The following is a 24,436-nucleotide window of genomic DNA, read 5'->3' on the forward strand; positions in this document are numbered from 1 at the left end:
GGTCTTCCTGCACTGTTACAACATTAGCCTGATTAGCTACCTTCCCAATTATCTTCATATTTTCTGCAAACTTGACAATGTGGCCTAATATATTTTCAATTGTTATTTATGTAGATCACAAATGGGGTGTGTCCAAGGATAGAGCCTTGTGACACTCCACTGAGAACCTTTTTACATTCAGAATGTACTCCATTTATTACCACTTTTTTTTTTGCCTGTCTTCGAGCCAGTTGTAAATTTACGTCAAAATCTTGCTTGTGATACCATGTACCTGGATCTCAGAGGCTAGTCGTGCATATAAGACTGTTAAACACCTTGGAGAAATCCATGTACAACACATCTACTGGTGAGCCTTTGTCAACATATTCTGTAACTGTTTCAAGGAACGCAAGTAAGTTTGTCAGACGGGATTTTCATTCCATGAAACTGTGTTGTGATGCGTTGATAAGACTGCGTTCAGTCAGGTGTCCCTCAGAATTATCAAAAAGCCTGCATATACCCTGTTTATGATGTTAGCCTGATTGGCCTGTAATTTTCCACTGCATTTTTCCAACCCTTCTTGTACTATACTGTACTGGGGTGATGTTGGCTAATTTCCAGCTTTACTGTGATACAAGGATTTCCTGAATAAGAGTTTTAGTGGGGTCCAAATCTCATTTACCACCTCCTTTATCACCTTGGTCTGTACTCTGTCCACTCCAGGGGCCTTGAATTCTTTCAAGCTGGCTACTTTTCTTTTGATGATATCATCTGTAATTGCTATCTCTCTTTATTTATTGTCTCTTGTATGAATACAGATGCAAAGTAGAGTACAGTATATTCGTTTGACTGTCATCCTCCAGGGCCATGTTGTTTTCATCCTTTAGAGGGCCTACAGTATTCTAGGTTTTCATTTTACTCCTGGCATATGCCTAATAGGACTTGGGATCTTTCTTATTGTTTTGGGACTAATTCCACCTAGAAATGATGTTTATCTGATCTAATTTCCTGAATGGCCACATTTAGGGCTCTTTGTATACAACAGGGTTTCTCACATTATGCCTTGTGCTTTGGTACTTCCACATGTTTTTTTGTTCTTACATCAGGTCTTATTCCCTATTCCCTTTGTTTACCAGGGTATACATTCCTATACTGTTAACTCAAGGATTTCCATAGTTTTCCATTGATTTGTCTATGTCTGCCTCCTCCTCTAATGATTTCCTAGTTAATTCTTTGTAGTTTGTCTCACATGAACTGGTAATCTCCATGGTTGAAGTCATAGTATTCCTCCTCAAATATCAAAAATTGTATTCCATCTTAGTAGTTGCTGGTTGGACTCAAGACTACGTCTAGAATGTTGTCTCCCCTCGTGGCTTCTGACACGTGTTGCGTAAGGAATGAGCTCAAGGAAATCTTCTCCGAAGTTTTGTCTCCCATGATGAGGGCTTGTGCTCTGGATGCTGTTTGGATGACTATGGAGATGTGCTACTTCCCTGAAGCCGAGCCGGTTCTATAGCTTACACTTACTGTCAGCTTGCGTTTGTTTTGAGTTATCAAAGCAAATAGATTCGGATGGTCCCATTTAATTTAGCTCATCATTAGTGGTTGGTGCTCATTTACATAAAATAGTACACCACCACCTCTTGCAACACTTGATTGGCCTGGTTTCTAGGACTGCCCTTTTAAAAGACTGTGATTCTCTAGAATTTGTTGTCGGGGTTAGTAGTAGGTACTGTATTAATTAATGCTACAGATAGCACTATATTAATGTTATTTACAGTTGGTTCACCACTTGCCTCCTTACTGTAGTTGTAAAGAAAGGGGAATATAACATTGGAACTGTAGAAGCTTCTGTCCAGATAACATTATTCTAAAATTTGAAGAGAATTAGTCAAAGGAAAAGCTATTCACAGAAACCTTAAGTTACAAGAACTTTAATTGTTCTGGAGATTATCAGAATGGGGGTTGAAAAACACATATACAGTACTGTACTGTACCAGGATGTTCACATTTTAAAAAGAACTGAACAAGGGATTAAGCCTTTTTTATAATGCATGTTTTAGTAAAATAGCTGAACTAACAAGCTGGTATTTACTTGATATTAATATACTAAAGAAAAAACCATTCTTCTTTGATAACATTTTATTTTGAAGTCAAATTACACTGTGGGAGTCACCAGCATTTGGACACATTAGTGATCTACTTAAGAAAGATTGTACTCTATAAATCATATATAATATTTGACATTAAATATACAGCCATTAGAGGCATTCACTCATAAGTTCAATGTCCTCATTCTGTCACACAGCACAAAAACAAAAAGTTTAATGTACACACAAAAAAAGACACACAGCTATGTACATGAGCAAACACTCATGCTCTTGATTTAAGCAATACAAATTATTTATCAGTACCTCATTAATAAGAAACTCGATATTAACAGGGGCTCAAATTATAATTCTCATAATAAACAATATTAAACACAGCGATACAGTACTTGGGTTAGAGCCTTTGAGAACTGCACGTGTCTTATTTCAAAATATTGACAAAATAATGGACTAGAGCATCCATGAAAAGGTACATTACAAAATGTATACCTACAAAAATAATCTAACCATGAGAAGACAGCAAATGACCTTCAAGACTGTTATAGTACTAGTAGTGTGTGCTTAAGATTGTATTGTAATTGCATTAAATAACTTGAGGGATAATAATGATGCAATTTTAAGTGCACCAAAAATGCGAGTTCCGTGAATTGTGGGATACACGCGTTTTTTTCTTAATATTGAACAGAGGAAAATAAGGTAAAGGAGAAGAGCCCCTCTCTCTGAATAACTGTTACTCCTGGCACCTTTTTGATAAACCATAAGGAATCCTTGAAGATGAAAGACTGGGGGTTACACTTAAATGTTTGTACTATACCTGTTTCCAAATTCTTGTAACTTGAGTTCCATTCTGAGTTGCAAGGCAGGTTTCTTAGTTTTATGAAAATATCCAAATTACTGTACATGTATCACTAGTTAAGCTGCAAAATATGCAATCCCAGTGTTACCATTTTATAATCTGTTAAGGAAATAGAAATGTGTTGGCATAATAAAACGGGTGCTTGTGTGTAGTACATGATGAAGCAACCTGAAATCACTCGGCATCTAACTGGGGCAGAAGATGGTGGTGCAAATGCATGCACACTATACCTTTTATCTTCACTTAAAAACGGTTATTTGAAGTCGAGAAACATGCACCGTTCTTCTTCTTCTGTACACTGCTGCATCATGTCATATTTGAGGTAACTTTTACATTTCCTACACTAAACTTCATTATCAAATGTTCAAAAATCTTGTTTCCCACATGGATCCACACACTACTTATGCCATGAGACAATTGCATTCTCTCTATTTCACCTATCAATAAATTTTCATTAAACATCACAGTGCTGACACCACCCAAGGAAGTGGAAGGTTTGACTCAGGCTTGGAAACTATGTTGGTCATCCTACCTTACCTATCTATCTTGAATGGTGTCCAAATTCTGTTGTTATTCTTTTACTGCCGTGACACGTTCTGCTGTGGTGTTCACCTTAATGTGTTCTATTATGGTCTTCACATCACAACCATCCCCAACTCAATAATACTCAAGAAAAAACATAAATTACAATTGTTTCTTCAAAATAATTTAATAATGCTGTATTAACAACTTAATTTACATATGCCATCATATAAATCCCCTGCAGTGAACACTTAAAGAGTTGGGCATTCAGTACAGTACATACATGATATTAAATAAAAACCAATTTACAATTATCCCTACCAAATGTCCATAAACTATTTGGCCATTTGTATTAACAAATAACCTCAAAATTATAATGTAGATAGAACACGTTGGTTTTATCACACTAAACGAACTGGGGAGGGGAAGGCACGTTCTATCTAGGATAATTTTGATGTTTTAAGTTACAATGGGCGAGTTAATTTATGGAAACCCTGTATAAATGACAGCCAGGTGGGGTATCAGTTAGGCATAGCTAACAAGCTCTACTTTATGTAAATAAGACCATTTTAAAATATCCCTCAAGACACAATTTTAATAAAAACCACTAATTTTTCCACTTCCTTGAGTGGTCACCAATAGAGAAATATTTTACGGTATTATAGGCCTTGGCAATAGAGAAATATTACAATACTGTATACACTTCGGTAATAAAGAAATATTTAATTTAGACCTCAGTAACCTTCCACTTCCATTAGTGTTGTCAGCCATAGAGAAATATGCAATAATAAATATAAATATTAAATTATGATGTTGAAACAGATGACAAGTGCAACCCAACAACAGCCATTCTTTACCTACCTTGTTGATCAATAAATTGCACTACACATTCACCGAGGAAGGTACTTGATTCTTGCTCCTTAGAATTGGTTGAAAAACCACGAAGTACGACCCACGGAAGAGTTCATTTTCATGTCGCATTCCAGGGGGTCAAACTCTTGCACCGAGCCAATACACACGACTTACGATCCAACGACGGACTCACTTTCTCGTCACAATGCCAGCCATTGTCACCCAACGTCCGCACAACTTCTTCACAAACTTAACTTCATCTCTTACTAGGACTCCTTCACCAATAACCTATCCGTGCCTCTTTCATCCTGGCACTCGATCGGTAACAAGTTCTACAAGTTAGTTGGGGTTAATGTCACCATCCCTTTAACATATCCACATTTAAAGGCCAAGCACAACTCTTCAGTACAGTAGAAGTCATCATCTACTATGACTTGTATATATTTATATTTATATATATATTTATCTATTTAGTATATAGTTTTACATTATTACATACATTATTTACAAGATTAATACCTACAACTGCTAAAATCGGGAGTTGTAGCCTTCACAACTACCTCAGCCTATCCCCATGTCTTTTTTAATATAGTCTTTATTAGAGCCAACTTGAGGTCCATGTTCACCTAACATTTTGTTCACAATTACATTGAAGTATTGCAGTATAAATCACTTCTAGTAAATTGTAATTGACCGGTTTTAACAAATCTCAACCCATTTTAAGTGTCTTAACAACCATAAGTTAATGTCTTACAAGTTGACCGAAGGCTGAGAATTACGTTATATTAAGCCTTTGAATGTGAAGACCTATTTTATTCCCTTGAGTGAGATGATGTCGTACTCTGGGCGTTGTCATAAAACTCAAGGGGGAGGTTGTTGCATTCAAGGGGTTGTGATCATACTCGAGGGGTTGAGTCATTGTATTCTAGAGATTGTCATCATATCCATGGGGATTAAGTAATTATACTCAATGGATCAAGTCATCATACTCAAAGGATCAAGGGATCAAGTCATCATATTCAAGGGTTGTCATCATACTCAAGGGGTTAAGTCATCTTGCTCAAGGAGTTGTCATCATAGTCAAGGACTTAGCCATTGTACTCAAAGGGTTAAAATAGGACAAATCTGGCAGTGAATTTACCATTGTAGCAGAGACTCACTTGACAACCTGCAACAGTAAACTATACACTAATAATTGTAATAGAGCAATAGACAGACAGATGGATGGTTGTTACAAACACTATAAATTGGGTAGAAGTTAGTTCACTACTCAACAGCATTAATTTGCTTCATTTTTTGAGTAAGTTGTGCATTATGTCTTAACTGTATTGTTGCTGTGATAACCTTCAGTATATTGTGGCGATATAGTACAGTACTATAGACTTCGTATGAACCATTATGTAGACTGTACAAATGTAAAAATCATAACTTTGGTCTGTTAAGCAAATCAATAACTTTCATGTACCTTAAGGAACTACTGTAATGAGTGTCAACCTCACACAATGGTTGTTTATGGTGACTGGACTTTCCTCAAGTGTACACAAAATAATACAGAAGTCTTTGAAGAAAAACTGTGATAAGAAATGAATGGCAGTTGTATGTACTGTACAGTATGTGAGTGTAATACTTCCCATCTTATTAATTTTATCATCACATTTAGTTACAATTTTAGTTTCCTTGGGCCATGCCATAGGAAGTCAAGTGGTGTACACAGCTCAGGTCATGTCAACATTAGTAGTGTACACATCTCAGGTCATGTCAACACTAGTAGTGTACACATCTCCAGTCATGTCAACACTAGCAGTGTACACATCTCATGTCATGTTAACACTAGTAGTATACACATCTCTGGTCATGCCAACACTCTGAGCTGCTGTGCACATCCTAGATAATGTTACAACCATTTTTTAAAATAACTTGCAGCCATCGATGGCAAGATGTCCTCTTGCTGGAGTAAATGTTCTCATCCACCATCAACTAATGGGTCAAGTTCACCATCTGATCTTTTTCATTAATCACAAATTTACTCAACTCTCTTTTAGGATAAATTCCTTTCCTGCTAAAATAAATGGGGAGAGGAGAGAGAATTTATGTATACTGTACTGATGCCCTACTGGCTTGACTCACTCGCTCACCGAGGTTAATTTTCTGCAACTAGTACGGTATAAATCGTGGGGATGAGAAAAGTTGTCAAAACTCATGTTTTAACTTATGATATCACAATCATCCACTACACAACACCAGTTAATTTTCTTGAGATAATTTCAAAAACATCTTCAGTTTCTTGTGAGACTTGACAGATAAGATGGGTTTATTTATACCACCAATATTTCATGCTCTCAACATCTACTCTATTGATCACATTTTCACCCTCAATCAAGATGAATATCATCGACAGATTGTCAACAGCCGGCAACTCACGTGAACCTTCACGGCAGCATCAACACAAGTTAGCTATACCATACAGTAGGTGTGGGTCATGTCTAAACATCTACAGTTCTTTTATTCTATCAATCATCTAACAATGTTAACTACTGCAATTTGACTCCTGCCAATATTTTTTTTCCATTTCTAACAACCAATAGGAAAAAGAAACATGACTATAAATGGAAAATAAACCAAATTATAAATTTTAACTTTTAACCAACATATAATTATTTAATGAAACAATTATCGCAATTTCATCAAATCGATCCAATGGCAGTTGTCTAATATTTTCTGACACATACACCCTGGCCTAACTTCATCCTCTCAAATCTGTCCTGACATATCTGAAGGCTTTTTTGACAACACACCCTTCTCAAATTCTCTGGCAGCAGACCCTGCGGACACACCCTTCAGACAACTTCCAACACACCACCCTCATAACTGCCAACATACCCTCCTCACTGTCTTCCATCATTAAGAATCATAAGATGCACTAACACAATATAACACTGTATTAAGGAGTAACCCATCAACCAGACGTATAGTCAAGTTTGTATCCTTCTCAACTTGGGGTTGGAGGACACAATGAGCGCCTGCTATGTCTGTGTCCCCATTTGGTGTTGGAGGCCACTGAATAAGGTTAAGTGGGGACTGGGTACCTCACACCACAAAAAAATAACATCTTAAATAGTTACTGTATGTCTATTGTGGGCCAGTGTACCTGGGACCGCCTCAAACAGGTCTCGTCATTCTTGATGAACACTTGATAGACACGAAAGGAGAAAATGACAACAGTTGAATACTTAGGACTCCTTTGACTGTAATTAATAGTTTATTAAATCATGATTTAACCAAAATATCCATTTACAATATTATATAAAATTAGATCTTTTACAGAAGGTCCAACTTAAATCTCTTTCGTTCCTTGACCCTGCGGCCAACAGTGTCATCGCTGATATCACAATTATCACTGTCTTCGTCACTGTAACGACGCTTCATCGTGCCAATTTCAGCATCGTCATCCGCGTATAGTGAGCGCAACGTTGACAAGTCCTCGGCACACTCTTGGCCTTCATCCCACCGACGTTCAGAGTCCTGAGAGGTGGCACACGCATGGAAGGCAGAGTAAGGTTGAGAGGCAATGAGAGGCTGAGGCTGTGCAAGGGTTGGAGAGGCAGCAGCAGAAGTGCGGGCACAGTGAGGGGAGGTCAACACACAAGGAACACTCACTGCCTGAGAGGTATTTCGTGGAGGCTGAGATCCTTGTGTAGGTTGTGAGACAGACAAGGGGCGACTGATGCTTGATGAGTGAGAGGTAGCCAGGGTGGAGACGGTCCCACACAGGGACTCTTTTATACTCTGAGAGGCAACTGTGGCTTGGGAGGAAGAGAAGCTTGGAAGAGGAGACTGGGCATGTGAGGCGGCAGTTTGTGACTTGTGATGATCCACCGGTGGAGGTCTGGCAACATGGTTGGGAAGGTTGAGGTCAAACACACGCTCCAGATTCCTCACAGAGCCCCCGACCGCGTGCCACCTGTCACGGCCCTCTTCACGTGCGAGGACGACACCAGGGGGACTGCCCTTCTCCACACTATCTGGGACCGGAGCAGCAGCAAGGGGAACATAAACAACCGCCTCGTCTCCACCCTGCATCAAGACGCCAGCTTGCAGCTGCTGGCCCGACCCCTCTCCCACTGACTGACCACAGCTGTAGCACAAGAGTGGGTGGGCTGGGGACTTGGACCGCCAGTACTGAAGCTCAGTCTTGCATTTGTTCAGCTCCTAACAATAAAATTTCCATTTAACATTGACAGAAAAAATAATGTTTATTATATAAACATCAAAATACAGGTACTGTATAAAATCTGTTTTAGCAAGAAAGAACTGGTGATGTTTATAGTTCCATTACTAACAGCAAAAACAGTGAACTGTGTACAGTAAGCCCTCGATAACTCGGCACGGATATGGTCTCGGCAATGTAGATATATAAAATTATCTGTGAAAATCTCGGCATATCAGGCCACCTGCATCACCTACCATACCTGTGTCACCTACCATGCATCTGTGTCACCCACTATAATGCTTCATTCTTTACCTGCAGTGCTGATAAGTGTTACTTTTTTACATTTAGTGATTACCTGTACACATATATGGGTCGATAGTTTTTTAGTGTTGTATTTTGTAGGGGAGTGCCGCAATAAGTCAGAATTTGGGAAAACTTGGCAAGGACAGAGCCCCGTAAGTGCCGAGTTATCTTAGGTTTACTGTATCTTCATATAAACTAACCAACACCAGACAACTAAAGCTGAACAACTCAATGTATGAATTATCTGATTAATATTCTGAAAGGAATATATTAATGACTGTGTTCAAGTATCTGGGCTGGCCATTTTCAACCTCTTATACTTGGTGTTTGATTAAGACAAAGCAGTGAATAGAAACCAACATCCTTCATGACATGTCCATCTACAGTACATGTGGCCACGATCCTGAGGAGGATAGCTGCCATCTTGGTGTACACAATACCACTACAGTTAGTGGGGGTTAGGTTCCACAGACCTCTGCGAATAGTATTGTATATTTGAGATATTCGAGTTGCCCATAAACACAACCGTATATTGTATTTCAGTATGCTTTTCTTTATATACACATACAATGGTGAAAAACATTAATAAGACGAGTCAACAAACTAAAAACAGCGAATGGCAAGGGTCTACTGTATTGACTATATCTGGCCATGAGAGAAACACCATTTACTATCTGGCCATAGGTGTTATTTATCTGAATTAGGCCATTATATTGGGCATGTAACCAAACTTTACATAAAATATCCAACAGTAAAAAATTTTGAAATATGAAAATTAAGTTAGATGTCGAGTTAGATCAACATTCAACGAGGTACTATACCATATCCACAAATGTCTAACCTGAAGTACGGTGCTGAATTTACGTGACGATTCCTCAAATTTCTTATCGTACTCATCCATTCTCGTTGCATATTCCATCATCTGTTTGTGTTGGTCGGTCAGCTTGCCTTTACAACCTTTCAGTTCGCGCTTTAGGGCGACTAACTGTGTGTTATACCTGAAATGAAAAGCTATGATTACTTAACATGTCAGACACCGTAAACTCCATCTGTATTCTGTACCGTATAAGTAAATTTGAAACTACGTAGGTGGGGATTGGCCAATGAATTTTCAAACAAAATATGTTACTGAATATGGAGAAAATCAAACTGCACCTCTCTCTCTCTCTCTCACTTCCCGTATTCTCAAATCTAGTGACCTTGATCTGGGCGAGGTGACAAGCCACCAAACAACATTCTTACGCACCTCCTCATGCCCTGACGGATGCGCCTGATCCTCTTGCGTAACACCATGTTAGAAGGAGGGAGGGGGTCACGCTCAGGCAGTTCATCCTCGGGTTCCGATACTCGACCACTGCCGCCAGGAGACCGTACGCTGCACCCTTCTGCTGAGTCGAGACCAGTATGTTGTAATATGAACATTAATATAAAATACCTCACTGGTCAGCCACATGTTGAATCATACCAAACAAATCTAGTCCCAACTTAGTTTTAATGACCAACATCCATGTGGTAGGCCAGATGTTCAGCATTCCTGTTCATGTGGAAAGCCGGGTGTTCAGCGTTCATGTGGAAGGCTGGGTGTTCATGTGGAAGGCCGGGTGTTCGTGTGGAAGGCCGGGTGTTCGTGTGGAAGGCCGGGTGTTCGTGTGGAAGGCCGAGTGTTCGTGTGGAAGGCCGAGTGTTCGTGTGGAAGGCCAGGTGTTCAGTGTTTGTGGAAGGCATGGTGTTCAGTGTTCATGTGGAAGGCCAGGTGTTCAGCATTCATGTGGAAGGCCAGGTGTTCAGCATTCATGTGGAAGGCCAGGTGTTCAGCATTCATGTGGAAGGCCAGGTGTTCAGCATTCATGTGGAAGGCCAGGTGTTCAGCATTCATGTGGAAGGCCAGGTGTTCAGCATTCATGTGGAAGGCCAGGTGTTCAGCATTCATGTGGAAGTCCAGGTGTTCATGTGGAAGGCCAAGTATTCATGTGGAAGGCCAAGTATTCATGTGGAAGGCTTGGTGTTCCATGTTCATGTGGAATTTAAGTGTGACATAATTCCTCTGTACCATAATTAAGGTTAAGAATACCCTCCACAATTAGTTTCCCCCGTTCTTGGTAAGCTATTCCCATCAGACCATATTGCACACTGACCCAGAAACACATGCCATCACTTGCTACCCCTCCCCTCCCCTCCCCTCCCTCTCGCTGGTGCAACAGAAGCATTCCTCCCCACCACTGCCCACAAAACTCTACAGTACTATTAATTCGCTAAATACCCGAGAATCTTGTCGTTATGTCCAAGAAATCAGATCCAAAGCATGTGATTTCTGGTAGGCGAGGTTCAATGTGCTCCTTGAAGTACTCCATGGCCATAGTGGAGAGGTCAAACAACTCGTCAGTCACTTTGTAGGCCCGGCCGAGGTTGGGCGTCTTCTTGATGTACGACAGGATGCGGTAGACCTCGTCCAATATCTGCCGAGAGGGAAAATTGCCAGAATGAAAATGAGATACTCGTCGAAAATTATGTCTCAACGTAAACCATCTATATACTGTAACTATCTTCAGTGTGGGGTGGATCAGGGGGTACAGATAGAAACAGCTGGATCAAGGGGTACAGATAGAAACAGCTGGATCAGGGGGTACAGATAGAAACAGCTGGATCAGGGGGTACAGATAGAAACGGATGGAACGGGGTAGATAGAAACAGCTGGATCAGGGGGTACAGATAGAAACAGCTGGATCAGGGGGTACAGATAGAAACAGCTGGATCAGGGGGTACAGATAGAAACGGTTGGATCAGAGGGTACAGATAGAAGATGGATCAGGGGGTACAGATAGAAACAGAGAACAGAGGGTACAGATAGAAACAGCTGGATCAGGGTACAGATAGAAACAGCTGGATCAGTACAGATAGGGATGGAACGGGGTAGATAGAAACAGCTGGATCAGGGGGTACAGATAGAAACAGCTGGATCAGGGGGTACAGATAGAAACGGTTGGATCAGGGGGTACAGATAGAAACAGCTGGATCAGAGGGTACAGATAGAAACAGCTGGATCAGAGGGTACAGATAGAAACAGCTGGATCAGGGGGTACAGATAGAAACAGCTGGATCAGAGGGTACAGATAGAAACAGCTGGATCAGGGGGTACAGATAGAAACGGTTGGTTCAGGGGGTACAGATAGAAACAGCTGGATCAGGGGGTACAGAGACCTAATCGGGCAAAATGGGAAGTACTTAAACAACGATTACAAATATCTTCACATATATGCTTAAAACCTAGTCACATACACAGTACACAATACAGTATAAAACACACATCATGGATACACAGTACATCACAGTTTAAACAGGATGCACAGTACACTACAGCATACACATCACAACACAGCATACAACACACATCACAGATACTCATTATATCACAATATACAACAGGATAAACAAATACACGAGGAACTGACACTCATTCATTCATACACACAGGTATACAGCATATTACAGTACAACTTTACATATAGGAAACACTCAATCATCTCATACACAAATATAAGCTAAGAAACAGACTCACATCTCCAGCAAAGAAGCAACAATGTTTACGCTCGATGTGCTTTCCAAAGGACATCTGGAGAAGTGTGAGGCGCATGTGCAAGGTCTCGATGATGTCAGACTCCCGTGCTAGAGGATGTTTGCGACGGGCAGACTCCCGGCGAGGCATCTGCCCCTTAATAGACTGGAACCTTTGAAGCATCTGATTTTGCAGGCGCTGGAACGATGTGTTGAGAATGGCCGAGCCTATCTGTTCAATCCTCTTACAGGTCTGTGTGAGGATGACAAACACATTATTGTATACCTGCTGACACATCAGTTAGGTTTGGTTAAAGTTAGGATAGGTTTCATGATGTTAGGTTAACTGAGGTTTGGATAGTGTAGGTTAGGTAAGGTAAGAACCATAAAGAACCATAATGAAAAAAAATATATGTATGTTGTGTTGTCAATGGTAAGAGAAACAATTGAGGCCCTGCAATTGTGTGTAAAAGACAGAAAGTCAGATCAGCAACCTGGGACTTGGTCACAATTTTTGTGATGCCATATGGCAGCAGGGTCTACCATTAGACAATACATTATGCTTCCAATATCTTCCCAGGCAGTAGTACCTCCCTGTTTGGTAGCTGCTTACTACCAGGTTAGGTTAGATTAGGTTAGGTCAGGACAGGTTAACTGAGGTTTGGATAGGGTAAGTTAGGTTAGGTAAGGGTAGGTAAGGTGAGGGTAGGGTAGGTAAGGGTAGGGTAGGTAAGGTAAGGGTAGGGTAGGTAAGGTAAGGGTAGGGGAGGTAAGGTAAGGGTGAGGTAAGGTAAGGTAAGGGTAGGGTAGAGTAGGTAAGGGTAGGGTAGGTAAGGTAAGGGTAGGGTAGGTAAGGGGTAGGTAAGGTAAGGGTAGGTAAGGTAAGGGTAGGGTAGGGTAGGTAAGGGTAGGGTAGGTAAGGTAAGGGTAGGGTAAGGTAAGGGTAGGGTAGGTAAGGTAAGGGTAGGGTAGGGTAGGGTAGGTAAGGGTAGGGTAGGGTAGGGTAGGTAAGGGTAGGGTAAGGTAAGGGTAGAGTAGGTAAGGGTAGAGTAGGTAAGGGTAGGGTAGGGTAGGTTAGGACAGGTCAAGTTTGGTAAATTATCTTATCCATTTTCAAAAATTAAAATAACTATCAGTGAATTACCCAACCACAGTTTGTGATATAGCTAAAACTTCAACCATCTCCAAATTTCATGAAACATTACCCTGTGTAGCTGCCAAAACCCATTCTTAAGTATTATCATTAATACACTTAACATCTCATAGATTATCTCAAGTCTGTCCACCCCACCTTATTACACCTAGAGATTAACCACCCAAAAATATTGTGGGGGGTTGAGGTGAGGTTAGGTAATAATAATCACACATAAATAAACAGAATATCAACCAGGGCTCTAAACTCACCAGCCTTATCTCACCCACGTTCTTGTACGTAAGATACGAGAATATTTTTTCAAAAATTTCTGTTGGGAGGTCGAGGATGTGTATTTTGATGACCACATTATTTTGTGAACCAGCAGGCGAGACAGGTATAGAGGGTGACGATAGCGGCGACGACACAGTTACAGTGATCGATGGCGAGGCTGATGTTGACGACGTTGTTGGTGAGGATGATGTACTTGACGCTGAGGATGATGTGGTAGGTAAGGCAGACTGTGACGTTGATGGTGACGAGGGAGACGATGATTTTATCCCAATGTTCACCTTGAAATTTGTGGGAAAAATTAAGCTGAGGAATATTACAGCAATAACTAATATACCTGTAGTCAATTTAATCTTAGACAACATTCACCTGAAAAATAATGAAGTAATCACAGTATAACTAATAATAAAGCAGGTTCAATTTCATGGTCTTATCCCAATTTGTGCACATGTGAGGGGAGGAAAGGAAAATCCTTAGCTGAATATTAAGGATTAGTAATACCAAAGGTCATATTAAGTCTGAATGCAGTACCCTAGACTTGCTAGGTCATCAGTAAATGGACAGACCAATGGTAAACCACCTGTCATAATGTCTTGAATAATATGTGTTAATTTTCTACATTATGAACCAAAATATTGTACACTTTAAAACATCATTCCTACAGCAATGCATTTTAGGAGTCAAAATTCTTCATTATAAATTAAAATATTGCAATGTTACGTATGTATATATGTATGAGTAATAATTTATGTACAGTATGCCCTTGGCTGAAATTACATTTTTAGATGTTAGTCTCCATTATCAGGATGGGATGAGTTGGGTTGGGCTTGGGATATTGAAACGAGAGACTTATCAAGTACCGGGTACTCACAGGAAAACGCTTGTTGTTCGGTACATGATGTATGGGGTTGGGCACTGCTGCAGGATCGCTGTAACTGTGATCGCTCAGTGGACACACCTCACCAAAGTGTGACAGCCGAGTCAACACCATCCTTGCCTTGGCCTGCAACTGTCAAAATCTTTTATTAATTTTTTTTCTTCATTTTTATCACTAGCTTTCCAAGTGGTAGACTTTTCTTAGTTGTTATGATCTTATTATTGCAGTTCAACAACAAAGGTCTCTAAGCGAGTAACAAGGTTAGTAATACACTTGTCCAACATTAAAAATTATGAGAGTTGGAACTCTTGTATACGCTTAGTTACTTTGTTTTGACCTTTATTGTCTAGTGTTAGTACAGGAGGAAACAGTAGCACATGGAGAAAACTTGCCATGTTTGGTAGTGTCTCACTGGATAACACTCTTTCACATGTCCCAGATTATCTCAGCCTACCTCCACACAAGAATTCTCCAACACTCTCAATATCCAGCCACCCTCTTAGTTCTGAACAGGATCTCCTATCTTTCAGTGGCACATTACACATCCACCTCACCATTCTCAATCCAGCTTGCTAAAGCCTGTGTATATCATCTTCTATAACTGTCACTTGCATACATCTTTCCTTTCATATTAATAAAAGTAGAAGCCTTAAAGGTCATCAGGACTAATTCCCATGAACAGCTGACATAATGGATCCAGTGACAGGCCAGCGAGACACTCCAGCCCAAACAACTCATTTTTTTTTTTTTTAGAAAAGAAGTTATATATTTCAATGAATTCAGTACCTTGTACATATATTGTGTGCACATGTCATACATTTAAATTGTCCCAGAATATAAACATACAGTAAAGAACTTTAAAGATTATCTTGGTACAGTACCAGCAATAAACTGAACTGCCTTAACCCTTAAATGGGGGCCATCATCAGTGCTAAGGCATTTATTGTAAGGCGTTTTAGATGCACGTAATAGCTGACTTGTTAGCTATTCCCGGACTGCCATTAAAAAATACGACATTGTACCACGTCTTGGAAATAGCTGTTGTACAACATAGTCTTCAGAAAACAATAAAATTAGGAGAACTGTTATTTGGACACAAATCGGAAAGAAGTGAAGAAAATATATAGAAAATTATGGAAAGAAAGAAAAAAAAAGGAAAACAAGTCAGTCAACAATAAATAAGAATAACAAAAAATCGGGCCATTGTAAAGGTAATTTCTCCCAGACTCTGAAACCACGCGTAAATCCAAAGCAGCTGTTCCACGGACCACTACGCTTCTTCTCTCACAGCTAGGTGTTCGCATATTTATACACTAAATACGACAAGTTTCAGGTTCAATTAAGTAATGATATTAAGGTTTCAATCGTATTTGAGTAATAATCAATATTGTTACACCAAAGTTACCAACGGCTAATGAAATCGGACATTGCCCACTTAAAAGTCGGCAGAGCCACAACAGGTTTCAACTAGGCACAATCCTTTTCAATTCTTTCACGCCATACGCTTTGTTTTAGGTTCTATCCAATGCACTACTGTACATGTATATAGAATTATTTTTATTATTATGTCACAGTTTTTTATTGCCTTACATGCCCCCAACTCTTCAATATTAATCCAAATATTCTCCATAACCGGCCAGTATTTACACACTGTTTCGATGGAAGAAACTCAATGATTGGTTGTTAGCTATTCGGGAGCTGCACATGCTAACGCCTGATCAAGGGATTTGCTTTGCCCTATCAAGGTGTCATGCACACAACTAAGCTGAAGCGTCTGCGCACAGAATAGCTAACGCATTAGCTATTCCGTGCTTCTAAAACGCCTTTAGTTAGGTGTAGGGATGGCAGCCATTATCTATGGGAAATATGTTCCTTCCATTCCATTTTTGCAGGGATTCCTTAGCCACAGCTTAAAGGATAAGGTGACCGGCCTTCAATAGCGTCAACTCATAAGACCGTCAAAGACAAAAGGTTAAACAACACCTGTACAGTCATCATTTATGAGCTCCTCCTATATCTATATAAACTTTAATTTCATTTAAATTTGACCTTCGCTCCTACCTTGTATTATTTAACGAGGTCACCGCTTGACTATGACCATTCTAATATAGTGCATAGAGATACACATTAATACTCTACTGGCTGTGTAGAAATTTAACCTGACTATTAATGGAAGGTTTTTCATAACGAGACACTCACAAGATGATGCTCAAGAAGAAAAGGTTAAGATTATGACTCAGCAGTGCAGCACCTATCAAATATACACAAAGATGAAAATAAGTAAGGCCCATAAGAGGAGGAGCACGTGCGGATCATCTTATATTGCCTCAAGCTATGATAATAGGGATCACCTGATAATTCGCCCCCAGTTTATATCACCTTTAGACACTACCTGAGGGAGTAGGTCTGATTAGATCATGTTAGTGTTAGCTTTGTCAGCATTGGGGAGTTTGTCTTGTAATGAAGAAAATATTTAACATATACTGTACTTTATAGTTAAATTACCAATATGGTCGACCTATAGGCAAGAGGGAAATTTCTAGAATGATTCCAGGGGTTTAACAATACTATTTTTGTCAAGATTTTCACCAAAACATTTCAAAACACGGAATCCAAATCCGGTGGATGAACTGGTTAGATTTTTTTAGGGGGCATTGCTTTCATAGCTGGGTACCCCTGTTATCTAATGTAAAAACTTGCAACTAAACTTACCTTTTATAGTATACAGTATAGTAAAATCCTGTCTTGGAAGAAATGTAAGGAGGGGTTTGTTAAGACCATATTTCCTTAAATCCAAACCATTAATAAGGGGGTACCCAGCTATGTAAACCCAATTCTTTCTTTCTTCCTTTCTTTTACACAGTCCCTAAACAATCTTTCATATTTGGGATGTAAATAAAAGAATAACAGACATACAAGTGAGTAGTTGGTGTCATCCTGTAGCCCAACTCAAACATTTTTTCTTGATGCCAGGCAACTTCCACCATTACTGGCTCTCATGTTTGACTCGTATTCAATTTCAGTCCACTTTTACCACATGTTCAGGCAGTATGTCAAAGAAATTGTGTATCGCACATCAGTGACAAATATTGCTAAACTACAGACCAGGAAAACAGATTCCATTGCTAATGTGACTATGGGCATGTTGCTGAGAATGTGGTGAAAATTCAAATATCAATTAAGACATTCCTAACCTAACCCTCAGGTAGCATTAGGGTGTTTAATCAAGTGAAATAACCTGTAAGAGGGCCAAAGCTTCAGGTGATCCCAACACCCTTCTCACACTCCACTTAAGTACAGGGAAAAAAATTGCACCCCGGGTCTGACACCCTTTGCAACGATCACTGGCCGAGGACAGGAATACTGTACAGTAATGTACATATAAACCCGTAATGCACGAGTGTGCAGAATTCTTGGTCCGGTTGTCATATTGTATAACACTGTAAAGGTACAGACTTTTTTTTAAACTGTACACAGATAATACAGGTTGCAGAACACACAATATATGCACACACACATTATAAACTCACACAAGCCACCACAAGTGATTTATGCTGAATAAACCAATAAGGACACAAGACATGATCTCTAGGAAAGCATCCTACACACACTATGAGAGACAGAATGGGAATAACATCAGCCGCTTACTCAAAAGTGCACAAGTTCTGCCGATATAGAACATTCATTTTCTATGATGGAGTTAGGTAAGACAAGATTACGAACCACATTAGCAGGACAAAGTACGGACCATCTGATGTGAGTGGCCAAAGAAGGTCCTGAGGAGCTGAATGACGAGCAGCTTGAGGCCATACCGTAATTGAAGTGTGGAAATAAACAACAGTGAAGTACATTGCAACTTAATATGGTACATACAGTACAGTAACTGAGTATTACAGTGAAATGGTGAGCACTGAGTCACATATTATCCTTGCGAATGATGGGATAAATCTGATACAGTAAAATGTAAGTGTAACAGTGTACTGCACAGGACTCATTTCTTTATTGATCACTAACAGTTGTAACACCAATTACAGGCATTCATCCTTAAACGCACTTTTTTCTCCCTTTTTAAAGCAAATTCTTTATTAGAGATATGAGAGGCACTGTATGTTGACCACAGTACAGTATGTTTCTGAGAAGCAACTACAGTACATATTATGTTTAACATACTGTATAATAAACCTCAAAATAGTCTTTGTGAATTAATCAGTTCATTTCTGCATACAAGGTGTATGATGATTTGTTTTCATCCACCAAAGGCACCGAGGTCATGTCCCTTAGTGCCAATTCATAAATACAGTACAGTACAGTACTGCAAATTTTCCTCTCCTTTCTCAGTCATATAAGGATTGTTGCATTAAAACATAGATGCCATAAAATTGTATTCTAAGGGTGACATCATATTGGTTCATCTACACGATTCTTTCACTAGTGTGTACTGTATCTTTATTTGGCAACTCATGAAGATTAGGAGCCCCACTTATTTCACTTGATTAAAACACCCTAATACTATAAGGAGGGTATGATTAGGATCCCAATACAGTATACAGTATTTAATTATACTATACTGTACAGTATAAGTTTACTTTAAGGTAGGTTAAATTAAATCGTGTTAGGTAACATTGAGTTTGGTTAGCATTAGCTTGCTTAATCATCTGACGAAATACTGTACAAGTGGGTTCCTAATCTTCACGACGTCCCACCATGTACGAGTGTTCTCCCCTTGATATTATTCCTTATACACAGCTTAAGTGCCAATGGTGCTACAATAATAATAATATATACAGTGGTCCCTCGGTTAACGAGCACAACTCGTTCTAGAAGGTTGCTCGTTAACCGAAAAATTCGTGAACCAAAACCATTGTTTCAATGGGTTTTTGGGTAATTGGTTCCAGCTCACCGAAAATTGCCTAAAGTCAACAAAAAATGTAGTAAAGTACACTTACTTTGAGGTGTGTATGTAGAAGGCTCCTGGATGATGATGATGATGGGAATTAGAATGGGGGTGGAGGAGAAGGGAGAAGAGAAGTCACCCCATGGTGCCATTTCACCCATAAAATTTTAGTTCACTTGGTGTAATTCAAGATTATTTTCTTTAAATTAACACTGCACTGCATTATATATTATCAATATGTAAAATAAATTTCAAAATAACCAATAATTTGACTGGAAACACAGAAAAAAAGCGTTTATGCTGAAGAGAGTCTGAAGCAAGATGTTACCTCCACTGAAAAGACACAGACTGACGCCTGTATGGTGTGTTGACAGGCTGTTTGGCACGCTAAAAGCTAGTTTCCCTGTACTTAAATTATGTTCAATAATTGTTAAAATGACTAAAAATTTTAATATAAGACTTAAAATTATTGAATAGTACAAACTTCTTGCTATTTACTAAAATAATAAGGAATTTAAGCCCTAGAACCGATTACTATATTGGCGGACTAATATGACAGCTAGTGAGCAAGCGAAAACATGTTGAAGGTGCGCTCGTAAGGAATTCGTTAATCGAGGGAATGCTCATTAACCGAAGTTAAGAATCTTATGGAAGGTAATTCGTTAACCGAAATTTCATTAACCGAGGCGCTCGTTAACCGAGGGATCACTGTATAAAAAAATAATGGAACTACAACACCAGCATGAATGAACCACCCAGCACAATATATCACTGGCTCATTCCTGTTAAAGCCAGTATGGTTGACCCACCAGTATGGTTGACCTACCAGTATGGTTGACCCACCAGTATGGTTGACCCACCAGTATGGTTGACCTACCAGTATGGTTGACCCACCAATATGGTTGACCCACCAGTATGGTTGACCCACCAGTATGGTTGACCTACCAGTATGGTTGACCTACCAGTATGGTTGACCTACCAGTATGGTTGACCCACCAGTATGGTTGACCTACCAGTATGGTTGACCCACCGGTAAGGTTAATCTACAAGTCTGGTTAATCTACCAGTATGGTTGACCCACCGGTAAGGTTAATCTACAAGTCTGGTTAATCTACCAGTATGGTTGACCCACCAGTATGGTTGACCTACCAGTATGGTTGACCCACCAGTAAGGTTAATCTACAAGTCTGGTTAATCTACCAGTATGGTTGACCTACCAGTATGGTTGACCCACCGGTAAGGTTAATCTACAAGTCTGGTTAATCTACCAGTATGGTTAATCTACCAGTATGGTTGCCCTACCAGTAAGGTTAATCTACAAGTATGGTTGACCTACCAGTATGGTTGACCTACCAGTATGGTTGACCTACCAGTATGGTTGACCTACCAGTATGGTTGACCTACCAGTATGGTTGACCTACCAGTAAGGTTACTCTGACCCAGTATGGTTGACCTACCAGTATGGTGACCCACCAGTGTTAATCTACACTACCAGTATGGTTGACCTACCACCTACCAGTATGGTTGACCCACCAGTAAGGTTAATCTACCAGTATGGTTGACCTACCAGTATGGTTGACCTATCAGCATGGTTGACCTACCAGTATGGTTGACCCACCAGTATGGTTGACCTACCAGTATGGTTGACCCACCAGTAAGGTTAATCTACAAGTCTGGTTAATCTACCAGTATGGTTGACCTACCAGTAAGGTTAATATACAAGTCTGGTTAATCTACCAGTATGGTTGACCCACCAGTAAGGTTAATCTACAAGTCTGGTTAATCTACCAGTATGGTTGACCTACCAGTATGGTTGCCCTACCAGTAAGGTTAATCTACAAGTATGGTTGACCCACCAGTATGGTTGACCCACCAGTATGGTTGACCCACCAGTAAGGTTAATCTACAAGTCTGGTTAATCTACCAGTATGGTTAACCTACCAACATGGTTGCCCTACCAGTAAGGTTAATCTACAAGTATGGTTGACCCACCAGTATGGTTGACCTACCAGTATGGTTGACCTACCAGTATGGTTGATCCACCAGTATGGTTGACCCAACAGTATGGTTGATCTACCAGCATGGTTGGTCTACCAGTATGGTCGACCGACCAGATGGTCAACCCAACAGTATGGTTGACCTACCAGTATGGTTGCCCTACCAGTAAGGTTAATCTACAAGTATGGTCGACCTACCAGTATGGTTGATCCACCAATATGGTTGATCCACCAGTACGGGTGATCCACCAGTATGGGTGACCCACCAGTATGGTCGACTTACCATTAAGGTGGAGTCAATTGTATGGTATATTTGGTATTATGGTTGATCTACCAGTATGGTTGAGCCAGCAGTATGGTTGATCTATCAGTATGATTGACCCACCCGAATGGTTGACATACCATTATGGTAGCATCACCAATATGGTAGTCACTAGTATGAGTGACATACCAGTATGGTTGACTTACCAGTAAGACTGACCCACCATTATGGTTGACCTTCCATTATGGTTGACCTACCATTAAGGTGGTTGCCTTACCATTAAGATAGTCAACTGTGCAGTTGATTTGCCATTATGGTTGATCGACCAGTATTGACCTACCAGTATGGTTGAATCACTGGTATGGTTGATTCACCAGCATGCTTGATCAACCATTATAATCGAGTCACCAGTATGAGTGACCTACCAGTATGGTTGAGTCACTGGTATGGTTGATCTATCAGCATGGTTGACCTACCACTATGGTTGAATCACCGTGATAGCAGAGGTCATGCAAGAGTCACCATCTGGTAGCCGACTCAACTGGCACAAGTGGGAACACATTAAAACGTGTTTGGGGGAGAAATACGGTGGGCTGGTCATTAACAAAGAGAACCATGAGTGAGGTTGAAGGTATAGGTATGTGGTTAACGTGTAGTTGTTGACCTGGTGGACCCGAGAGATAATAAATGGGAAATAGATGTACACCATAACCATCAACACCTGAGCCACCACCATTGCAACTCTGCCTTAACCTAATTCACTCTCACATACTCTGGCTGGCCTCGAGTGCATGCAATCTGTTAGTGGAAGGAAGATGAAAGCTTCACCGTGATGTCTCGAGAGAAAAAATGAAGTAACTTGAGTAAAATAACTCATCTTGGTCTCAGGTCGCGAAAATAATTTACCGCGGAAGGCAGCGAGTGGCGGCTTGGGGGCCCCGCTGGTTGACCTTGGCTCTTAAGTTGATCCTTCATATCTACCTCCACCAGGGCTTTATCACCAAAAAAACACAACCATTTCATTAACCAACCATTCACTCGCCTAGTTACCGAGAGGTGGTGAGCCCCAGGGACCCACAACCTTACCTTTTACCGACGAAAGTGGGAAGCTTCCGCTCAATGTCCGACGCACAGCCACTGGCGGCCCCTGCGACACATCCACAATAAAACACTACAAATTTCAACCTCAACTCCTAACTAGAGCCTTTATGCTCAGCCAAGATATGTGGTAGAGTCTATTGCACGTTCATGGCGGCTCCTGACCGCCTAGGACCCCTCAATGTGGAGTACGAGTGGAAAATGTTGAATGAGGCGGAGCTGTGAGGATGAAGGAACAAAGCGGAGGTCCTCCGTTAGTGTTCAGCTCTGGGCTAACTCCCCAGCCCTCTCGCAAGGTATAGATGACACAACACCTCTGCACAACACGATCAAATACTCTATATTAACCCAGAAATCTTACATACTACCATCGTTAATTTTTCCCAATTCCTTATTTGAACTCCTTTTATTTCTATTCCAACACTCTATCATAATCAATCTTCATACTTATTCCTGCAGTTGAGGGCTAGGCAGTATTCTCGAGTCCACATAAACGTTAATTAATTTATTTCAACCGTAAGGCAATACATTATTGTTTAGGGTGGATTAATTTGTCTTTAAATTGAATAACAACTTCTTATATTATGTTTTATTGTTTTATCCTTATTAATTACCTTGAAACAGATGGATTAAAACAAGTAAGAGCCAAGGAGGTAGTTAATCCAGATTTGTTCTGATAAAAAAGCTCCACCTCGAAAAAATTTATTTCAGGGACATAATTAACACACAAATTTACGTTATATAAAACAATAGTGTAACGAATACTCATAAAAACAGAAAGAAACTAAACTAATTTACCTTTTATAATATATGATTTAAATAAACAAATTAAAGATAACAGAAGTAAGTTTCGTATCAATTCGGTAATTCCCAGAAGTTGACGAAGATGAAATATGAGACAAATTTGCTCTCTCACTCTTTCCTACTGTGTGTTATACATCTGTTGAGAACTATTCTCTCTCTCCCTCTCTCTTACACACTTAATGAATAAATATAACATCATCATTGGTACAGCTCCAGAATATTTCAGATTCACGAAGAAATGGTTCCGAATCATCACTTTTTACGGATATTTTTTGCTTTTACCCTCTTCGCCACTGATCGGCTCGTTACCCGCTTGGAACTAATAGAACAAAAACAACTTGAGACTTATAATGTGTTGTTCTAAAAGTAAAAATAGTGTTGGTAAGAGTATTGCTGGTGTACTATAACCTGCTATTTGTGTATGTGATGATCTGCCACTTTAATTCAAACAATGTCAAACTAAATGTGTTTTTGAAAAGCAAGTTAGATCATTTATATGGAGAATTAAGTTACGTGTAGGTGTTTTCTTTCACCTTAATTATATGCAAGTGTTACTAATACTTTATATATTATCCTAAGTAAAAGTTTATATGTTTACATGTACTGTAGGAATTTTTTATACAATAAAATCAAAGCAATCACATAAGACTGAGTTCGTTAGAGTAATGAAGGCGATGACACACATGTGTCCAGCTTGGA

At 39.9% G+C, this 24,436-nt stretch overlaps 1 protein-coding gene across 2 annotated transcripts; it reads right to left on the reverse strand.

Annotated features, from left to right (window-relative positions):
- Nucleotides 1–2,103: 2,103 nt before the first annotated feature.
- On the reverse strand, nt 2,104–23,229 carry LOC121853310. Of its 2 annotated transcripts, none has more exons than XM_042347367.1 (8): nt 22,922–23,229; nt 14,677–14,814; nt 13,787–14,086; nt 12,387–12,635; nt 11,091–11,286; nt 10,077–10,215; nt 9,672–9,828; nt 2,104–8,526 (listed from the first exon to the last, which is right to left on the reverse strand). In XM_042347367.1, exons 2-8 carry the CDS (start codon nt 14,794–14,796, stop codon nt 7,636–7,638), a joined length of 2,052 nt encoding a protein of 683 aa, XP_042203301.1. In that variant the 5' UTR covers nt 14,797–14,814; nt 22,922–23,229; the 3' UTR covers nt 2,104–7,635. The 2 variants fall into 2 exon arrangements, with proteins under 2 accessions (XP_042203301.1, XP_042203294.1); XM_042347360.1 differs by having other exon boundaries at nt 10,077–10,218.
- Nucleotides 23,230–24,436: the final 1,207 nt, after the last annotated feature.

The sequence above is a fragment of the Homarus americanus genome, unplaced genomic scaffold (assembly GCF_018991925.1).
Source record: "Homarus americanus isolate GMGI-L3 unplaced genomic scaffold, GMGI_Hamer_2.0 scaffold50564, whole genome shotgun sequence".
NCBI lineage: Eukaryota > Metazoa > Arthropoda > Malacostraca > Decapoda > Nephropidae > Homarus > Homarus americanus.

Excerpts from the sequence above, each read along its gene's own strand:
- LOC121853310 (XM_042347360.1), bottom strand. The coding sequence starts at position 14,796 with ATGGTGTTGACTCGGCTGTCACACTTTGGTGAGGTGTGTCCACTGAGC. Across the intron at positions 12,636-13,786 it reads ACGTGGGTGAGATAAGGCTG|ACCTGTAAGAGGATTGAACA; the intron begins GTGAGTTTAGAG and ends ATCCTCACACAG. Across the intron at positions 11,287-12,386 it reads GTTGCTTCTTTGCTGGAGAT|ATATTGGACGAGGTCTACCG; the intron begins GTGAGTCTGTTT and ends CCCTCTCGGCAG.